Source organism: Vanessa tameamea, chromosome 17 (genome assembly GCF_037043105.1).
Source record: "Vanessa tameamea isolate UH-Manoa-2023 chromosome 17, ilVanTame1 primary haplotype, whole genome shotgun sequence".
In the NCBI taxonomy this organism is placed as follows: Eukaryota; Metazoa; Arthropoda; class Insecta; order Lepidoptera; family Nymphalidae; genus Vanessa; species Vanessa tameamea.
The window spans coordinates 1,136,153-1,157,529 of NC_087325.1; the positions used below are offsets into that span (position 1 = coordinate 1,136,153).

General features: G+C 33.8%; 1 protein-coding gene across 1 annotated transcript; it reads right to left on the reverse strand.

Annotated features, from left to right (window-relative positions):
* Positions 1-3,589: 3,589 nt before the first annotated feature.
* Positions 3,590-4,423, reverse strand: LOC113394781 (ommochrome-binding protein-like). The gene has a single exon (XM_026632202.2). The coding sequence runs from the start codon at positions 4,421-4,423 to the stop codon at positions 3,590-3,592; it is 834 nt and encodes a 277-aa protein (XP_026487987.2).
* Between the last annotated feature and the right edge of the window lie 16,954 nt (positions 4,424-21,377).

Below are 21,377 nucleotides of genomic sequence, written 5' to 3' on the forward strand. Positions count from 1 at the left end.
TTAAAACAATAAAAACCACATTGCAGGTCTGTATTATAAAAATGGTTGGTCGCCATTAAAGTTAATTGATGTCTCTGAGCACGGCTGTTGGTGTATAATATTATTCTGTACGTAGGTAGGCTTCGCAGATTCACCTACTTTTAATTTAGATGTGACAAACACGAATTTCATATTCTTGTTGTTAATAAAGATATTCCAAAAGATCGTCTCGTTTCGTTTCACCAACGTAATATCGCGTATCATCCAGCTTTAATAATTCCAGTTTAATTAAAATCCCAAGTTGTTACGTGTGCTTAGACAAGCAGAAAATGAGGGAACGTATAAATAATATATCGAAAAATAATTTTGCGTTCATCTGATAATGTTTTATTAACCGAATTTAAATAAAAAGGAGGTTGTCTGTTATGTTATATGTTTGTACATCAGAACACCATCCCTTATCGACTGATTTGTAAAATTATTTTTTATTTAAATATGCAGAAAAAAAAATTGAAGTCAATTTGTTTTTTTGTATATATTTTTTACTTTCAATACTAGACAAGATTCAGTTTTAGATTTAGATTCAGTTTTTTTCAGTAGTAATATAAACGAAAAATATAATAATCAGTATCGAAAATAAGCGATGTATTAATTTCAGCGTTAATCATTAAAAAAACGCGCAATTTTTAATAAAACATGTTCACTAAGATAATATTATATGTAAAGAATGCATACAGTGGACGAATAAAATGAGCTAAAATTATCGAATCTTTTTCTATTTTTGTCAATAGAAATATCAATGTTTAAAGATCATGATTTCGTATCAGTTTATTTTATTTAAATGTATTTACATATCATACATCGTCATATATACAACCAAAAACTGTATACAGCCGTTCAAGAGTTCAGTGACATATGGACACGTACAGAAGAAAAATATATGTATATATATTTATTGGCAATATATGGGAAAAGATTTTCTCAAAACTGTCGAATACCAAAATGCTTGAATATTAATATTACTTGCTTTATGAAACAACTTAATTAAGATATCGCAAAATAAATTTATACTGCATGAGAGGGTTGCGGCATGCTCGTGACGTCATCGGGGAAATTGCTTGTAAAATGTTCTCCTATTTTTTAAATTAAATTTCATTCATTCGTTATCTTGATAAACTATGTGTATCAAATTATAGCTGTATTATTCAAAATGTTTTCCTTATTTTTATTCTTTGAAAATATAGGTCTAGTATTTTTTTTAAATGTCCTAATTGGTTTATTTAAATTTAGAACAGGTAAACGGACGAGCAAATGGGCAACCTGATGTTAAGTGGACTCTACCGCCCTTAGGCATCGGCACTGTGACAAATTTAGCCATCCTTAACATTTTCAATCCGCCCCTACTCATTCAAACTTAAACACAACGATACTAAGTATTACTGTTTCAAATAAATAATAATTAAAAAATTAAAATTATTTTAAAATTTACTGTTTATATTATTAATAATATCCTCCGTATTTAGTTTTGTCTACGGGCACTTATCCCCGACTTGCTTTTTTATGATATAGGTAGGCGGCCGGCAAATGCCGACTGATGGTAAGCAGTCACAGATACAAAAATATTAATCATTCCCCACACCGCCAATACGTTGCCAACCTTGCGAACTATGTCCTTTGTAACTGTAGTTACTCTGACTCATTCAACTTTCTAACCATAACACAACAATACTAAGCGCTGCTATTTGGGGGTGGAATATCTGATAAGTGAATGGTACCAATCTAGATAGGCTTGCACAGAGTCTTACGAACAAGTGGCTGCATAAAAGACCTAAGACGCAACGATGCACTGTCCTCCTCACTATTTCCTCACCTTCATACCTAAGTTCCGTTACTTTCTTCAATAGTCTTGAATTATGAAGTTCACGTTACATTTCGGTACCTAGAAACTCTCGTTAAACTATTTCTATCCCATCGGAATATGAGAATGTGAATGTGTTTCTTTGTGTGAGAAGCACAATATCTCTAGGTCGATGGAACGGTCCCTGGTACTCGATAAGGGGTCCCAACATCAAAATTAATCTAAAGAATAGAAACTTATCGGGAAGCTGATGAGTATGGTGCTGTTATTTCGGGCGAGATCCACGGCTGTCAATAAAAATACGCTAAATAATGTTAAGTATATTATATAACATTAACATACGGACAACAACGTAACAAGAGCAAAAATAATAATAAAGATCGTAACTATTTCTGTTTTATAATTATTAATAATAAAATGTTATTGATTTTTCGGATACCTCAATGTTTTCACAGTCTACAGACCACCTAACGAAGTGAAAGCCCTGACCCTTTGACGATGAATGCATTCACTCTAAGCCTTATTTAAACACTCTTTTATAGGAATTAATATTCAATAATACATACAAATAAATAAATGCATAAATATTCGGTATTGCCAACATTTATAAATACGAACGTAGTGTTTAAATATTATAAGTGTATAAATAACTATTATTACAAAAATGATTTTTACAAAACGTAATTTTAATAATCGAACAAGTCAATCTAATATTATAAATATTATTGAAAATAACTCTGTTTGTTACCTCTTCACGCTTAAACTGCTTAAACGATTTACATAAAATTTCGTATAGATATAGTTTGAGTCCCGGGAAAGACTAATGGAGGGTGACGGTTAGTGCTATAGGTAAAATTTTAACATAAAATAAATTTTGTACAGATAAAAATGCAAGTTCAACTAATAATCTATAAATTTATTAAATAGATTTTGTATTACGACCGCATATGGTCAAATTTCAAAACGAGAATAATCTTGGTGAGTCCACGGAATAATAATATCCCTAACGAGTATATAACACGCAACGATATTGATGATCCACGTTATACAATGAAGAGGTATTTAATAACGACATTCCTGGTCTTGTGATCCAGTTAATTCTAGTTAATATACGATATCAGATGAATTAATTAAATTTTAAAGGAAATTCACCCAATAAATTTAAAAGGTAGAAGAAATATTTTTTGTTATAATAAATATAATGTGTTACTTTTTTAACAATAATTTAAAAATCATCTTTTTCTTATAAAAGTGTATTATATATTTCTAATATTAAACATTACTTATATCAGATAGGTATTATATCGAAGATGAGTCTTTGACATTATTTGGTATGCTAACTGAAAATTTCAGATCAGCAGAGCTATTCTATAAGAATTAACTTCGTATCTCAATCTTGCAATCTTGACTACCGATCTACGGCAACACGCTATCTTGATTCGTGTATTCTATAAATTCTATAACTATCATAGTAATTGTCCCATATCACATTCTCACATTTCACGTTCGTATTCTGCGGTGAGTTTCGAGTTTCTTCTTATAGAAAACCTATACTAAAAAAAAACATCGAGAAGAGTAATTACGCTAAAAAGATTACAATTCAAAATTGAAATATAAAAAGAACATAACATTAATTCCATCGTTTTAATGTATTGTATTTGTATTGCGTCAGTTTTATATTTAAATGTAATATTAAGGTCATTACGATTAATTAAGATTCGTAATCGTATCGTAAAACGAATGTTTATAAATTCAATTCATCGCATTATCATAAACACTATCGTATTTGGAAATAGGTTTAAGACGAAAAATTTCGTGAGAATCCGAATAAATAAGGTTGTTATCCTTATCAAAAGTCATACCCATTATTCCATGTATGTTTAAAAATTTCTTCACCTTTTGCAACATTTTACCAACGACGTACACACCGTCTTCACAGCAAAGATATACGTGTCCAGCATTGTCTAGAGCTATCCCGTAATATCGAGGATCCTTCTTCATGAACACAACATTACTTGAACCATTTTGAACACCAAACAGACCGGTACTGTTTATGAAAAATATATTATCATCTGAATCAATCACAAACTGGTTAATGGTAGAATTTTTCAGCAGCGAAACTGATTTTATTTTACGATTTTCGTAATAGTACAATTTGAGACTTGGAAATTTGATGAAGTAGATCTTGGATTTCACTTGGATCCACCAAATGTCTAAATTACTCACACCTAACCTCTTGAGGCTCCTCGAAATTGGACTGTATTTGTAAATGCCGTGACTGCCACCGAAGTAGATTTCATTTGCCGAATCACTGGCCATGGCAAAAGCGTCTTTGATACCCTTTAAAACGGTTAGCCTTTTAGTGTCAATATTGAATGAGGCTGGTAGATACTCCCCTTGGCCTGAGTCAAAGCTGAAGTAAAGCGTATTAGTTACTCCACTAAAAGCTAATTGGTTCGGACTATGAGCTAGTGAGGCCAAATTTTCTTTGATATAACATCGCCTACTGGAATAGTCGGTAAGCAGATCACAAATTTTGTTTCGGTTGATCGCAAAGTTTATCATTTCTTTGATAGCGATCACCATTGGAAATGTTATTAAAATAGCGTACAATTTAAACACTAACATTTTCTGATCACAACAATTAATACACTTATTTTATATGAGCAATTTTTTTTAATCTGTGTGTGTGTTTTTTTTTATTACAGTAGCTGTTTGACTGCTGCTTTCGACCACAACACACATTCTGTCACTGTAAACAATTGAAACTGTTTTGTTTACATGAATGATAAACAATGTATTTGTAAATAAAATTGTGTCTCTTTACAAGTATACAAATAGTTGGACATTGGATGGGATAAATATACACATTGAAAAGTGGCCATTTAATAAAAGTTTGTTTGGCTTATTTGTCTAGTGGCTGGCATATAAGAGCGGATGATTTTGGATTATGGAGTAAGGACAAAATAGAGAGAACAGAAAGAAGAAAAGAGATAGCGTCCTTCCGCAAATACTCCTGTACTTTAATATCTCCCGTACCAATGCTATTCTTGAGTTTGTCCACCGTGGCCTAAATCGGTAAAGAGAACATCACGCGAGTTTTGGAATTTGTATCGGAGTAGTATGATGTTATAAGTTCCGTATATCATTCTTAGGAAAGAGAAGGTTTATGACCAGTTGTACAACAATTACAAGTTCATGACGTGACAGACAGTCCTGACAGATTTTAGTCGGTGCGGCCACTTTAAAAGGAAAATAGCCTATTAGAATAGCCTACGCAGGACTTATTTGTAGTGCACAAGAGTGCACCATAGGATAGGAGAGACACAGATGTGTACTCTCTTTCAAAATCCAGACGTCAGAATGTTACTAAACATTTTTCGTCAGAAAAACCAAACAACTTTTTATCGGCCGACTAGGGTTTGAACATAGAACCTCGTGATCCGTGGCCTTATATCTAGCCACTGGACCAACGAGGTAGTCGCTATTTACTAGTTATTACTATAATTATTATTAAAGTAAACATATTTATATTTACCTTTACTGTTTTCATAGCATTTAGATATTATACCCTCAAGAAGGATAGGAAACAGTAGGAACAGTAGGAAGAGTCTGTTACATAACTTTTTTTACACACATTGATATTCATATATCAAGTATTAAAATAAGTTCAAACTTTACAGGACTGATGCAGTATTTTCAACGATAATTAAAAACTTGTTCCATTTACTGCAATACAAAAGCTGACTGAAGAGTATACAGCACGTAACGAAAATATTTGGGCAACAATTTAGTTCAGATTGATGTTCCAACATGTTACGTTAGCTTGTGATCGAATACATTCTACAGGGCGGCTTACTGTTACACCGTTAATATTTTTTATTTAATATCAAAAGGCAATAGTATATTATGAACTCTATCATCCATTATTAGGTTATATACTATCCTGTAATATTTTGATAATCACCTGAATATGTCTTGATTAACTTAAACTTTTATCGGTGCTCAAGATACCCTAACAGAACAAATATTATAGTGAGTATAATATTAAATAAAAATTGTTTGAAACGGTCATTTAATTATCATTTTATTTTGGAGTCTACTCGACTGTAGAATATTACTTATCAATAAATAAGATCATAAATCACTTGGTCGTAGGACTTCGTGCAACCCCGTCTGGGTAGGTACCACCCACTTGCGGCGGAAGGTGTCACCCTCCTGCCACGAGTGTGGTACGCCAGTCGACACGACGCACCACACCCTGAGTGAGTGTGCTGCGTGGGGGCCCCAGAGGCACACCCTGGCGGCGACTATGGGCGGAGACCTCTCGCTGCCGAGCATCGTCAACGAAATGCTCGGAACCGGGAAGAAGATGCCGCTGCAGACCCGCTCCGCCGAAGACGACCGGGGAGGAGGAAGAAGCGCTACGCGCACCTTCTCCCCCGCCTCAATAGGCGTCGCAGGGACTAGGGGGGGGGGGTCTCGGTACCCTGAGAACCCCCTCTAGGTGTTGGAGGCCCGCATAGGCGGGCCGACCGTCAGGGAGTCACGGTAGCATGCGAAAGCAATCCCGTGGCGCCCGCCGAAAGACGGAGAGGGTACCGCTGGTTTTTTAGTGGGTAAACCCGGCGTACCTGGGCGCACTCGGCGTCCAGGGCTCCGGGAAGTCCCACACACCCCCCAACTTTCCATCACGTGGGGGAAGCGTGTAATGCGTTTTCCAGCGAGAAAAAAAGGTACCACCCTCTCCTTACAATATATTCTATCAACAAACAGCAATACTTAGCATTATTGTGTTCCAGTTGGAAAGGTGAGTGACTGTAACTACAGCCATTTTAATATAATATTACAAAAATAACATCTTCCTAACCAAGTTTGGTGGCGCATTGGTGATATGAGGAATAACTAATATTTCTTAGAGTACCAATTTCATGGACCACTAACCATCAGGTGGCCCATTCGTCAGTACGTCTAACTAAATGAAATTAAAAATATATATTTTACATGGACTAATATCATGCCATTCTATAATTCTGTTGTAAGAAAATAAAAAATAATATTATCTAGATAAATAATTCATCATTTACTCTTAAAGTGAAATAGATCATAAGCTTCGGTGTGACATTCGTCCCAAATTCAGGGCAAAGTGAACAACTTAGATTGGTTTGTTTACGATAAGTTCAATATGTCTCCGGTACGTGACACTAACCGACGAAATAAAATGTTAGAGTTATTTTTATTTCCTTTTACTGCGGTGTGATGTGAGGACTCTGTCGATTAAATGTAAATGAATTTTGTTTTCGAATTTCGAATACTAATTTAAACATACATTTGTAGCATACTGATATTATAAAGAGCTAGGTTTTATTTAAGTATATGTTTATTTCAACATTCACGAAAACGAATAAAAATTGTAAATATTTGTGTTGCTAAAGCAGTTAAGAAAGCGATAAAGGGCTTTGTTGACTTTATTATACTTTTTAAATTAAACACAATTTCGACATGAATTAAAGAGTTTGAATATAATTCTATGAATTCTAACTCACGTTAGTGAGTAGTTGAAATTTCACTATAAATGGTGATGTTCACACGAGCCGATTTTGTAAAGTAAAGTTGGAAATTCTTACCAACATTTACCTCGCCTTATAAGTACATATTTAGGTTTTCCACTTGTGGCCATATTCAGGGGTATGTATGAACATTTGGTTCATTGTAGTATAAAATTCTTGTAGATCATAAAATGTTGTATAATAATTGAAAATAGGAAGATTTCCGTTTGCACTTGAATGTTAAATATTGTCACATGTCTGAAGTTGTGTTAAGCAGCGTATTACATACCTGTGCTTCTTCAAATGCAATCTTCCTCGACCGTAGGACAGTTTTCGCGAATGGAAGTTGATTTTTTGAAGTGAAAACTTAAAAAAATTCAACTTTATCAATTAGCATTTTATCTTTTCTGTTAAAATGTAATGTTTAAATGCATCAACTTGATTGGATGTATTATGTCAACGCAGGTATTAGCAGACAGACAAATAAAAATAATTTGCGTTACTTGGTGGTAGGGCTTCGGGCAATTCTTTCCGGATCCATCCACCTACGCAGTCTATATTATATCACCTAATAGCAATACTAAGTATTGTGTTCCGGGTTGAAGAGTGAGTGAGCCAGTGTAACAAAGGTACAAGAGACAACATCTTGGCTCCCAAGGTTTAACGAGACCTGATGTTCTCATATTTATTAAATCAATAACATATAACCTTTTTGAATAAAGAACATTTTCACCCTCAGAATATAATCAAATTATAAAATATATATATTTTTTTTAATATTTTTATTAAGATACACTTAAATTGTCCCAAAGTATACTAAGATACATTTTTCAAGAGTCTTTTCAAACGGAGTTCACATATCCCGGAACGAACTCGGGGACCCACAGATTCTGAGTTAAAAAGACATTTTGCTGGAAAATATAGTAGGGTGTTGATTTTACAAGACCACCTCTATGAAATATGAATGTGGGTAAGTAAATTAATGTTATAGTAAAATGGACCTTGCTGTATATAAAATAGGGCGGATTTTATATTTATTAATCTTGCAACTAGTAAGCGCTTTTCAGATTTGTTGACATTTATAAAGAAATTTTATTAATGAAGTCTTGGTAGTTTGGGAAGTCGAGTGTTGCTACACTTTAACAGTTGTTGTGAAAGACGTTTTAGTTGTGGACTAGGAATTTAATGTCTCTTTTATTTTCACGGATCTGTTAGGAAATATATAACCCTTTTAGTACATCTTTTTCTTTTAAAAAAGTAGGACGTTGTATATTTAAGACATCTTTTTTTTTTTAAATTCATCCAATAAAAATATTGATAATGTAAGAACTAATTATGGTAAAAAAAATAATTCTGTTTGAGGGACTACAGCTTTTCAACAAACTACCAGATGAAATAAAACTATGTGATAGTATTAGTATATTATATAGTAGTATATTATAATATATTATAGTTTGTTTAAAGTCAAACTAAAAAATCATTTAATATCCTCTCTATAGTAAATAAAGCCTTTTATATCCAACGGCCCAGATGTTAAAACTGTTTTCTTGCAAATCTATAGAAATGTTCATTGTATCTCATTTTAAGTGACTGTTAAATTCTTATAAGAAATAAAGTTCTTTATACCTAAATCCATGCAAATATATTTAAATTATAAGACAATGGGGATAGTCTCTGGTTATAATATTTATGTATTATGTAAGGAAGAAAATATAAAATTGAATCATAAAGTTTTTGCGAAAAAATTAATTACCTTATTAAATTAAATTACTAATAAAGTTTCCAAAGATATTTAACACACATTAAGGCCATCACCACAGTAAAGTATAACAAACAAAAATATAAAAATAAAAGTATATATACAACCCAATAAATAATAATTATACATTTTGACAAAATAGTGAATCTGGCCCAGAATTTTCGGACCTGAACAGAAGATTGCGGGTTCAAACTCAGGTAAGCAACGTTGACTTTTCCTATGCTAAATTCGATTAAGCTCTGAATATTGTTCCCAAAAGGACCGGACTTTTTAGATTAATTATATACGATTAAACGTTCAATGTCGAACCTGAGAACTTTCGCATTAATGTTTAATTTCAGTTGTAATTACGATTTCGACAAAGTGTGATAACGTCATTTCACTTTTGAACATGAGTTGTCATATTACGGATTGGATTGGATAATTACAAAACGAAATATACGGTAATGGTCGAATTAAAATCCGAGAATTGTTATTTATCAACTGGTTAAAAATTTTATATTACTGAAAAAGTATAAATAATTATCATATTTATGTAATAAAGGGGTAACTTTACTCAAATAAATTAGACTAACCATACTAGGTAAATATAGACAAATTTGTTCCAATCGAGGTTGGAATAAAGATGAACTAACCTTATATTTAGGTATGCCACGCCATTTTCTAATAGCTCAGCTATGTTGTGCAATACTAACAGTTTTACTAATATATCGATATTAAGAGTAATAAAAAGCCGAGATGGCCCAGTGGTTAGAACACGTGCATCTTAACCGATGATTTCGAGTTCAAACCCAGGCAAGCACCACTGAATTTTCATGTGCTTAATTTGTGTTTATAATTCATCTCGTGCTCGGCGGTGAAGGAAAACATCGTGAGGAAACCTGCATGTGTCTAATTTCAACGAAATTCTGCCACATGTGTATTCCACCTACCCGCATTGGAGCAGCGTGGTGGAATATGCTCCATACCTTCTCCTCAAAGGGAGAGGAGGCCTTTGCCCAGCAGTGGGAAATTTACAGGCTGCTTATGTTTTGTATAAAAGTAATAAGCTGGTGCGCCATTTATCTATCTCCAAATATAAATAATTGTTGAGCCCTTTTTTCTCTACAGCGTTATACTGTGGATGTAGCTTAAATGTACTAGAGGATATCAGTCAACAATGAATCAACATACAAGTTAGTTTCATATTTGTAACTGACTCCGTAAAGGTCTTCACATATAACTACAACTCGACGCGAAATCCATTTCGTATCAACTGACACTAATGTATTGAAAAGTTACGTCTGTATGGATTTCCTTACAGTATTTTTTCAATATTTAATAAATAGATGTACGACGAAAATGCCACGCATGGTCCATTCGTCGTATATCTATTGTCATCTCCGATGCGTTTGCCATGCGTTTGCCATTCGTTGCCAATGCCGCGTCAGCAACGCGTTTTGGATCCACGGGTTACTCGTCCGTCGTCGGTCCATCCGTCTGCGCCTCAACGTCATTCTATATCGAAGTATTATTCTACAAGAAAAGTGGATTGAAGAAGTAGGCAAATACTCACTGTTGTGCGATCTTGTTGATACGAAATACAGCGACGGAAAGGAAGGATAAGGCATAACGTGAGATTGGTGACGTGTTATCTCAAACGGGTGAGTTTCCAACTGGTGATCGAGTTAGTCGTCTTGTCGACGACTCGTTGATTCTGAACTGCAAGTTTTGAGTTTGAACCCGACACGAGTTGAGATCAAGCCTGGGTAATGTGACAGAATTAAAATATATATTTAATAATTATTATTAAAAACTTATGCATTTAGGCTACGTCAATTTAATGTCGTTGACTCAATGTTTTAGACTTATTATAACTACAACTATGTAGTCTTTCAATGTCATATTTTTTATTATTAACTTGACTAAAATTTCACCTACTGTAGCCTAGCATAAAATACACATATTCTGCTTCAATATATCTCCAATTGGTCTAGTCGGTCAGCATTCCGCATATCATTTTTGTTAAAGTCTATCAATAGAAATGTATGTTTCCTTCAAATTTTCAATAATGAATTGAATATGGTCGTATTTCGATCGTGCGAACATTAGATACATAAATATATCGTGTTTATTTTTTATTCACTAAGTTCTCTGTAAAAACATTTATACGAATTTCACACGAGATAATATCGTATGTAAAATATCACGAGGTGAATTTAAAATTCAGTTGTTCGCTGAAGCTTGAAGTTAGACTATTCAATTCAAACCTTGGAAAATGTTTCTCAGAAATGCGGTGAACTGTTCTATTCGACGCTTTATATACTTCAAGGGTCCATATTTAAAGGAAAAGGATTTTAGTTTTCACCAACCCTATACCGCCAAATCTTTTATACATTTGTCATTTTGAGTTTTACTTACGTGAAATTATTGTTACGTTTTTATGGAATAGGTATGCGGACGGCAAATGGGCGACTTGATGGCTATTGGAGCTGCAAGAAATATTGACCATTGCTTACATCACCAATGCGCCACCGACTTTTGGTTATAAAGATTTTGCGCCTCTATCTAACATAATAAACATAACATAACATAATCAGCCTGTAAATTTCCCACTGCTGGGCTAAGGCCTCCTCTCCCGTTGAGGAGAAGGTATGGAGCATATTCCACCACGCTGCTCCAATGCGGGTTGGTGGAATACACATGTGGCAGAATTTCGTTGAAATTAGACACATGCAGGTTTCCTCACGATGTTTTCCTTCACCGCCGAGCACGAGATGAATTATAAACACAAATTAAGCACATGAAAATTCAGTGGTGCCTGCCTGGGTTTGAACCCGAAATCATCGGTTAAGATGCACGCGTTCTAACCACTGGGCCATCTCGGCTCTATCTAAACCACATTGGAGCTACAAAAAATATAAAAATACATCACCAATGCGCCACCAAAATTGGCAATTAAGATGTTAAGGATTTAGTTATACAGGCCAATTCATCCTTAAAACAAGAACACAGCAATACCAAGTAGGGACAATATGGGATGAGTGGATGATTGCCAGAGTGGCACAAAGCCCTACCACCAAGTAAACAAGTTAATAAGAATTTATTTTAACTTCATAGGTAATTATTCTGAACATAACGTAACCCATTTATGCAAGTCGCGTTTGCATTTAGTACATCGTCCATCATGCCTCCAAATAATATTTACAAATGTATTGTCAATTAACGCTAACCCGTATTTGTGTGTGCGCCAATAGGGATTTCGCGGTTTGAAGCAGATTAAAGTGGAAATTCAAAGCGGGCTCATTCTGAGTCGAGATTACGAATTAATGGGTTACGTTTGATTATTCGCGGAACATTCGCCGTGCTCAATGTACCGTTTAAAATATTAAACGTGTATACCGTGTGTTTGACGACCTCCGTGGTCGAGTAGTGTGTACACCGGTTTTCATGAGTACGCCATTCCGAGGTCTCGGGTTCGATTCCCGGCCGAGTCGATGTAGAAAAAGTTCATTAGTTTTCTATATTGTCTTGGGTCTGGGTGTTTGTGGTACCGTCGTTACTTCTGATTTTCCATAACACAAGTGCTTTAGCTACTTACATTGGGGTCAGAGTAATGTATGTGATGTTGTCCAATATTTAATATTTATTTATTATACCCGTGACTTTATTTGCGTGGACATTACATTTAGCTGTCTATTATTTTAAATATATAATTCACAAACAAAAACAGCAATATTGTAAGCAATGATGAATAGTATGGGCGATACACACACACATAGAGGATGTAGAAAGTGACGCCGGAGAAAGGACGTGACAGAATCGTAGAACGTCACACCGTCACGACATTCCTGTCATTCTTATTCTTAAGGTGTACGAATGCATGTTTCATATCAATAACTCAGCACCAGAAATATTGCAAGCGTAAAGCAAGTTTACTGCAAGTATATCGAAAACATACAAGTTTAAACCAAGCATAAAGCGTGCTTTGAATAATATAAAGCAAACATTCAGAAATCTTACTGAGAGCACCGAGCATACTGCATAAAGGATACTTAAGACAGACTAATCTAATCTGAAAACGTGCTGAAAGCATACTGGACTTGTAAGACTGGTAACAGATCAAGCGTCTTTTGCTGAGAATTTGATGATAAAAAAAATTCCAATAACTTATATTCATTAAAAGACAACCCAGTATTTGAACCCTGAACCTCAATATATTGGGTTTATGATCTGGCCACTCACCAACGATGCAGTTTGAAGGAATTCCAATGAAATAACATAATATTTGGTACATGTCCTATAATTGCCTTTAAATTGCCGGAAATATGCTTGCAGAGCAAATACATATACAATAGAATATCGACTTCGATACAAATTAAACCCATAAACCAAACATCTATAGGTTACGTTAAGGGCAAGAGCCGAGGGTAATATTATTACATACTATTGCATATTGAAAATTATGTTAAACATTTGCTATTGTTGGCTTAAAATTTACAAATCAATCAATAAGTACAGTCAATAAAAAATAAAACAAAACCATTTTTTTTTTTAAAATGACAGTTGAAAGAAATCACTTACAAATCAATAAACGTGAAAGGAAAGAATTGCCATTAAAGTGTCAGAAACATTTCAATTAAACATTTCATAATCAAATTACAATTTTGAAATATTGCTGTTCTCGCACAATGAAGTTTCTCGAAAATTAAAAGCACGTGCATCTCATACGTTACAGAAGAGAAAACTTTTATGGTGAACATTTTTATACATAGGCGTTTTATACTGAATTATAATAATTGTTTGTATTCTATTTTTAAATATGAAACACACACTCTCACACACACATAAAAACATCTGTAGTGTCCCTGTCCTATCTGTAGTGGATTAAACAATTGCCTCTCGTTTATTGGTGGAGTATAATCACTTCTGATTTTTTTTTATTCCCTGCATTTTTGATGTCTGTCCTTTGCTTGTGAGATTTAATTGGTCAAATATGTAAAAATTATATTATATTACATTTATAGTATTTCATTTAATTAAATTATTTAGTTTCGGTTCACAATTTTTCGTCAATTTACAACCATGCGAGTTATATAATCTAACGGTATTTAAAATATTCCCGTTATACATATAAATTAAAATTAAAAAATTGCTGATATAAAAATGACCTAAAATATTTAATTTCAAATATGATATATACCTTTTATAATCTAACGATACCAATTTACTGTCACATATATGTATCGTTAAGTTCGAATACATAACAAAATATTTATTTCAAAATAAAACGTATCTTTCGTAGAAAATGTTGTCAATTTCGAAGCCAATACGTAGTGAAATATTCTGTAGTGATAGAAAACGAAGTGGCTTTGTAGATGTGTTTCTCAGTATTTGCTTCAATTTCATTTAGCACAGGTTATGTATTATTGAATCATTTTATTTCTGAACGTAAAATGTAAACGTTTCTATGTTTTCTTATTTCAGGTAAATCGAGAAACCGAGCTAATTGAATGATGGTCCGATCATAGGCGCTGTTAAAAACATAAGGTCTCTCTGGTACCTAACACTTATGTCCACTAAGTAAGAACATAGCAATTTAAAGTGTTACAACTTGATTAATTTATAAACAATTTAAAACTTAGCTTATTACTAATAGATACATAATAAACATAATCAGCCTGTAAATTTCCCACTGCTGGGCTAAGGCCTCCTCTCCCGTTGAGGAGAAGGTATGGAGCATATTCCACCACGCTGCTCCAATGCGGGTTGGTGGAATACACATGTGGCAGAATTTCGTTGAAATTAGACACATGCAGGTTTCCTCACGATGTTTTCCTTCACCGCCGAGCACGAGATGAATTATAAACACAAATTAAGCACATGAAAATTCAGTGGTGCCTGCCTAGGTTTGAACCCGAAATCATAGGTTAAGATGCACGCGTTCTAACCACTGGGCCATCTCGGCTTGCCACAAGAAATGCATATAAGAATTATTATATTAGGTGTTAACATAACAAGTAGCACATAGGCACCCAGCTGTTGTGGTGTACAACAATTACTCCCAATGATATTTATCACGATGATTTGTTTACCTACACCTTATTATGTCTATAGTTCATTATTAATAATTTCGTTAATCATCATATTATTAAATTACGCTGTGAATAATATTTTTACTTTACAAGTTCGTTAACTGACTTCCGATTAATTTTTGTATAAAGTGTGTGGGACGCGTCAAAGGAGCGCATTCGTTTTTTTAAATAATTCCTGGTACAACGTTACGCTGTGCGATTAGTACAGATTGAGTGTAATTATTGAACTGTTTTTTATTTCAAAGAACTCACAAGTGTTAACACAGGAATACAGATAGAATAACTCATGATTGCAAAACCCACTCCGACAATCCTGCACAATGTCAAGCTATAAACTATACAAATTACGTATTTAAAAACACATAATTTATTAAAAATATAGTTGGTTTATTTAATAATTAAAATTAAATCCAATTTTCATTCTATTTACTTCCTATTTAAATCTGTATTTTACATAATATATATTGTTTTTTTTTTATAGGCTAGCTGGTTTTTCCCGTGTCTGTTATGCAGTACGCCATTTTAGTCGATCTTCTGGAACGTAACGTGGTAATAATATATATGTATATAAATAACGTTTTAAACTATTTTATCCAATGTAAAAAATAGTTATTCAAATCGCACTAATAGCTACTGAGATTTGTCCGCTAATAAATACAAATGACCAGTCGTAGTATGAATATTTAAGGCTATAGTTTAGTAGGTAAAAGCTCTTAACGCAGCTTTTTGTTTTTTTCTATTTCCGAAAAGAAGTAGGGACTTTTAGGGTTAAAATATTGTTTATCGTTAATGCTATGTTTCCTTTTTTTTTTAAAGCACAATTATATTTAGATTATATATTATCAAGGAGGTTGTATTCGTTGATGTATCCACACATGACATATTAATTTAATAAAATATTTACCTGGTGGTAGGGCTTTGTGCAAACCCGTCTGGGTAGGTAGCACCTACTCATCAGATATTCTACCGCCAAGCAGCAATGCTTGGTATTGTTGTGTGTGTGAGCCAGTGAAACTACATAAGATTTTAGTTCCTACGGTTGGTGGCGCATTGGCGTAAGGGATGGTTAATATTGGTGGTGACCACTTATCATCTGGTGGCCCATTTGCCGGTCCGCCTACGGGGATTGGAAGTTTGCGTTTATAAATTTCGCGCGGGTAAAGACGCAGGTTCAGCTAGTATTCGATATAATTATTATATATTATTGAATTATTTATCAGATTGTTTTATTATTAAGCTATTCTTAAAATTTACATTAAAACGTGGATTCCTTTAAGATTATTGTAGTTGCCGCGAGTTCCCTACCCTTAAGAGCAGATATTAAGCAATATGTTTTATATTCCGTTTGATTACCTTGACTATTTCCCCAAACATACGGTCTTGTATAATATTCGTGCACACTTGGGAATATTTATGAGGCGTTTAATGAAATTCGTTGATCTTCTGTCGACGTCATTTTTTATATCGTAGGCGAACGAAGAAATGGGCTCTTTGTAAATGGTCACCATATACATTCCTCACATTCATCTCATCCTCAATCATGACAACTAAGATGTGTGCCTTGTACCTGTAGATACACTGGCTCACTAACTCTTCAAATGGGAACACCACAATACTAAGCATTACCCAGATACATACCCGGGCTTGCATAAAGCCCTACCATCAAGTAGATAAAAAACCTAGTAAGAACGTTATGATAAGTAACCTCAGACAAGCGAAGGTAACAAAATTAATAACGGTCAGTTAATATTTCGTGCAGCACCAATGTTTGGAGGATGGTGACCACATACCAATAGATGGCCTATTTGCCGATCCGACAAAGTAGCCTCTTAAATCTTCTATTATAAAATCATAATTTGATAAAAGCGTATAAAATTCAATGCGACTTTATAAAGGTACCTTAAATTATATATTTTTAAGTCAATTTTTTACCGAACTATTTAAAATAAAACTTAAATATTATCTATATCTCATTCGTTGTCAGTTAACGTCACAACTAACTTATATCATATTATTAAAATAAACCTTATGCGATTACAATAAAGTTAATAAATATAGAAATTGAATGTTATTAAAGCGAGAAGAAATGTCTCGTATCGTGTAGTGTTAAAGTGGATTGGTTCGTTTCAAGCAGATGGTGTCACGATGATACGTCTGTTTGGTTCTATGTTACTCGTGTTTCAATTTGAAATGAAGTTTAATTAAGCACAATAAAATATGTATAAAAAAATAAATGTCAATGCATTAGTCCTTCATATATTTTTATTTATAACTAGTCTTAGTGCTAGGCATAAAAAATAGCCTATGTCCTTCCTCGCAGTTCAAGTTTGCTTTATACTGAATTTCATCTAATTCGATTCAGTGGATTGACAGCGATAGTATTTTTTTTACATTACATTAGCAGCCTGTAAATTTCCCACTGCTGGGCTAAGGCCTCCTCTCCCTTTGAGGAGAAGGTTTGGAGCATATTCCACCACGCTGCTCCAATGCGGGTTTGTGGAATACAAATGTGGCAGAATTTCGTTGAAATTACACACATGCCGGTGTCCTCGCGATATTTTTCTTCACCGCCGAGCTCGAGATGAATTATAAACACATATGAAAATTCAGTGGTGCCTGCCTGGGTTTGAACCCGAAATCATCGGTTAAGATGCACGCGTTCTAACCACTGGGTCATATCGGCTCTAAAGCGATAGTATAATCATCAGTTAAAGTTGGATAAATTGAAATGCGTTTGCACGATTCCTCGAGAGTACGCATAAGTACAGGACTTGCATCTCATCTTATCAAAGGACAAGTATGCCCTGCATCGGTGCTTTGTCAGCTGATCTTTGGTTTTAATATTTGTGTTCCCATATTTTTTTGGGTGCCATACAATAAATATTTAGTACGAATATGTAAATATACTAGTATATAATATTTCACGCCAGTTAAGCAATAAATGTATATGCATGTCCATAGAGAAGTGCTTTTTATATTATTTATATTTTAAATATCGAATGGTAAATATTAAAACCGTCATCAATTTCATTTTATTATACTGACTGGTGGAAAACTGCGAATAGATTAAATACTTCAACCGTTATATCGGTGCAAATAGATTTAACTGCGCACTATGCAGGGCACTGTACGCTACACTAGCGACACGCTCCAGTTCTGTAAGGATGAGATATTTTAATAACATAATTTTAGTTAAATTAAAAAAAGAAATGTGTCATAGACACCCGCTTGGAACGAACTTGACATAAATAAATAAATTAACAAAGTTAGATAAAAATTAAATGACAAAAAAATATATTGTTATAAAAAAAAACTGTTAAATAATGTTTGTATCAAACCGAGATAGAGAGAGATCAATAAAGTGGAATAATTTCGGATTAATTTCAGATAAGGTATATAATTTAATAATATATATTTATTCATCTAATTATATTGTTGAATATTATTATTGAATTGGTGAGAAATAAAATACTTTTTTATTTTATTTATTTATTTATTTATTCGTTTATTCGATAAAGGACAATTTCACATAATATATCGATGACATTTCACGAACGTGAGGTGAATTTCAATTAGTGATGTAATTACCGGTGAAACGTTTATACACATGATAATGAAAATTTAAATAGTTCCGTATTTCAATGTACCGAGGGCTGACTCATTGGTCTGGTAGCTAGATTATTATGCCGAAGATTTGAGAGATGTTTGAATATTCTGAGGTTCTAAACTTTTAATTCATCATCATCATCCTGCCCTTATCCCAATTTACTCGGGGTCGGCGCAGCATTTCTTCTTCTTCCATTCCTTATCTGACGTCATCTCACAAGTAACATTCTTTCCGGCCATACCAACTTTCACACAATCCATCCATCTTTTCATTGGTCGTCCCCTTCCTCTATATCCATCCACGTTCATGCTCAAGACCTTCCTCACAAATGTTCCTCATTCCTGCGCATAACATGCCCATACCGTGATAGCCGCCTTCCACATAACTTCTCGGCTATCGGTGCTATTTTCAAACTTACTCTTATCTACTCATTCTTTAGTCTATCTTTTCAATTTTTAATTCATAAAACTGAATATGACATGATATATACTAATATTATTCATTTGAAAGCAACTGCTTGCCTTCCTGTTTGTCTGATTAGGTTCGTTTACAAAACAAGATTGAATTCCAAGGAATGACGTAGGTTACTTTTTATGTCCAACACCTGACAACCAAGCTCTAAATCGCGAGCGAAGCCACTGGCGACAACTAGTTACCCATAAATGGCCCACTATTTGGCACATGTCTTCTGGTAAGAAGTAGGATTGTTCTATTTCACCACACTCTTCCGATACATTTTGGTGGATATATGTACAGTCCGGGTAAGAAAAGGTTCGTCACCTTAAGATCTATTTTCGTGTGCTCAGTATGAGCGATAACCTGCTTTACCGATTGAATATGATATATTGCGTCGCAATGTCATTATAAGTCGCATCTAGTTAATAGTAAAATAGCGTTTAAAAGCTATAATAATAAGAGATAGAGTAAAATAATATATACTCGCATCTAGTAAGCATCTAATTGTTCCAGTCGGCTGTCGGTCGCCGTCATGATAATTACCAACTTTTCGCGAAACCTCATAGCCCTTCGTGAATGCTCGTGTAACATTGGAGATTAGGATATTGTCTTGTCTCTTATAAAAGAGAATGCATAGTAGTAATGCTACTTCCTACTATTATTATAAACGCGAAAGTTTGTGTGTATGGATCTGGCTGATTTCTCTGAGGTATGGATGAATGTTTGTTACTCTTTCAAGTAAAAATTACTGAACGAATTTGGATAAAATTTGGCACACAGATAGAGTATATACTGAAATAACATATAGGACACTTTATATCCCGGGAAAACATAAAATCTCTCGGGAACGCGGGTGAAACCACAGGACGAAAGTAGTAAATAAAATAGTAAAAATAAACAGTAATTATGATATATTTTATTCATTTAATCAAATCTTATTTATTTTATTATAAACGAGTATATCCGCCATCCGTATCGATCACAGCTTGTAGTCGCTGTCGCATTGATCCAACAAGGCGAGAGCATATGTCGATTCCTCTGAAGCCCTCCCAGACACTTCGGCAAAGTTCTACGACAGCTGCTTTGATTCTATCGTTATTATTTAACCCCATAGATTTCGATAGGGTATATCCGCTTTTGCAGGCCAAGGAATCACCACCACTTCCCGGTGCCAATGGAACTACTCGTCACACGTCACGTCATTACATTAACCGTCGCTTAAAATAACGGCCGAATAATATTACAATCGTATTTATTCTAAGATTGCAAGACATTGCAAGAAAATATATGACACTGACAGACTTTGACAATTGACAATTAAGATATCATATCTACAATATTATTTAAATCTTGTAATGACTAATTAGGCCATTAAAAAGGTTTCATGTTGATATGACACTAGACGTAGTTCAAAGATGTTACACTATTTTGAACCAAGTTATCATATTATGTTAGTTTAATTTTTTATGCAGTTATTTGTTTAGTGTTTTAGTTTCAAAAGGTACTAAGAGTTTACGACTTGATAAAGGAATGAATTTGAAAACTGACGAAGGTTTTCTTACTCTGACTGTACATGGAGCCACAAAAATCCGAAATGCTTGACAAAGTTCTTCACATGCAGTTAAAAAGTATATTCCTACACGCTGCTCTAACATAGCAAAATTTTATCCTACACGCCGTGTAGTTTAACAATGTTTTTGTTTCTTCTTGTGTGTGAGATAAATAAAATTCGAATAAATTATAGTTATCATACACAAATTTAGCCTTGAAGTTATTTTATATCCAGTTCAAGTAAATCTACGAGTACATCGTTATAACGAAGGAATATGTGGAATTAAATTTATTCAATTTGAAATATATTCCCTTTTAGTTTGCGTTTTCGAGTACTTCTGTGAGTTTTTTTTTTATTTCTGTGCGGCTTCTAAAATATAAATATATTTAAAAAAAATTCTTTACACATGAATATATTAATAAATTCTGTTTTGTATTCCTATATAAAATACCGTAAATAAATAACGTAAGCGTAGTTTAAAGGTCCATATTTATAATAATTCATCTAGTCTAAAATTGAAATACAAAATTTGAAAGGACACTG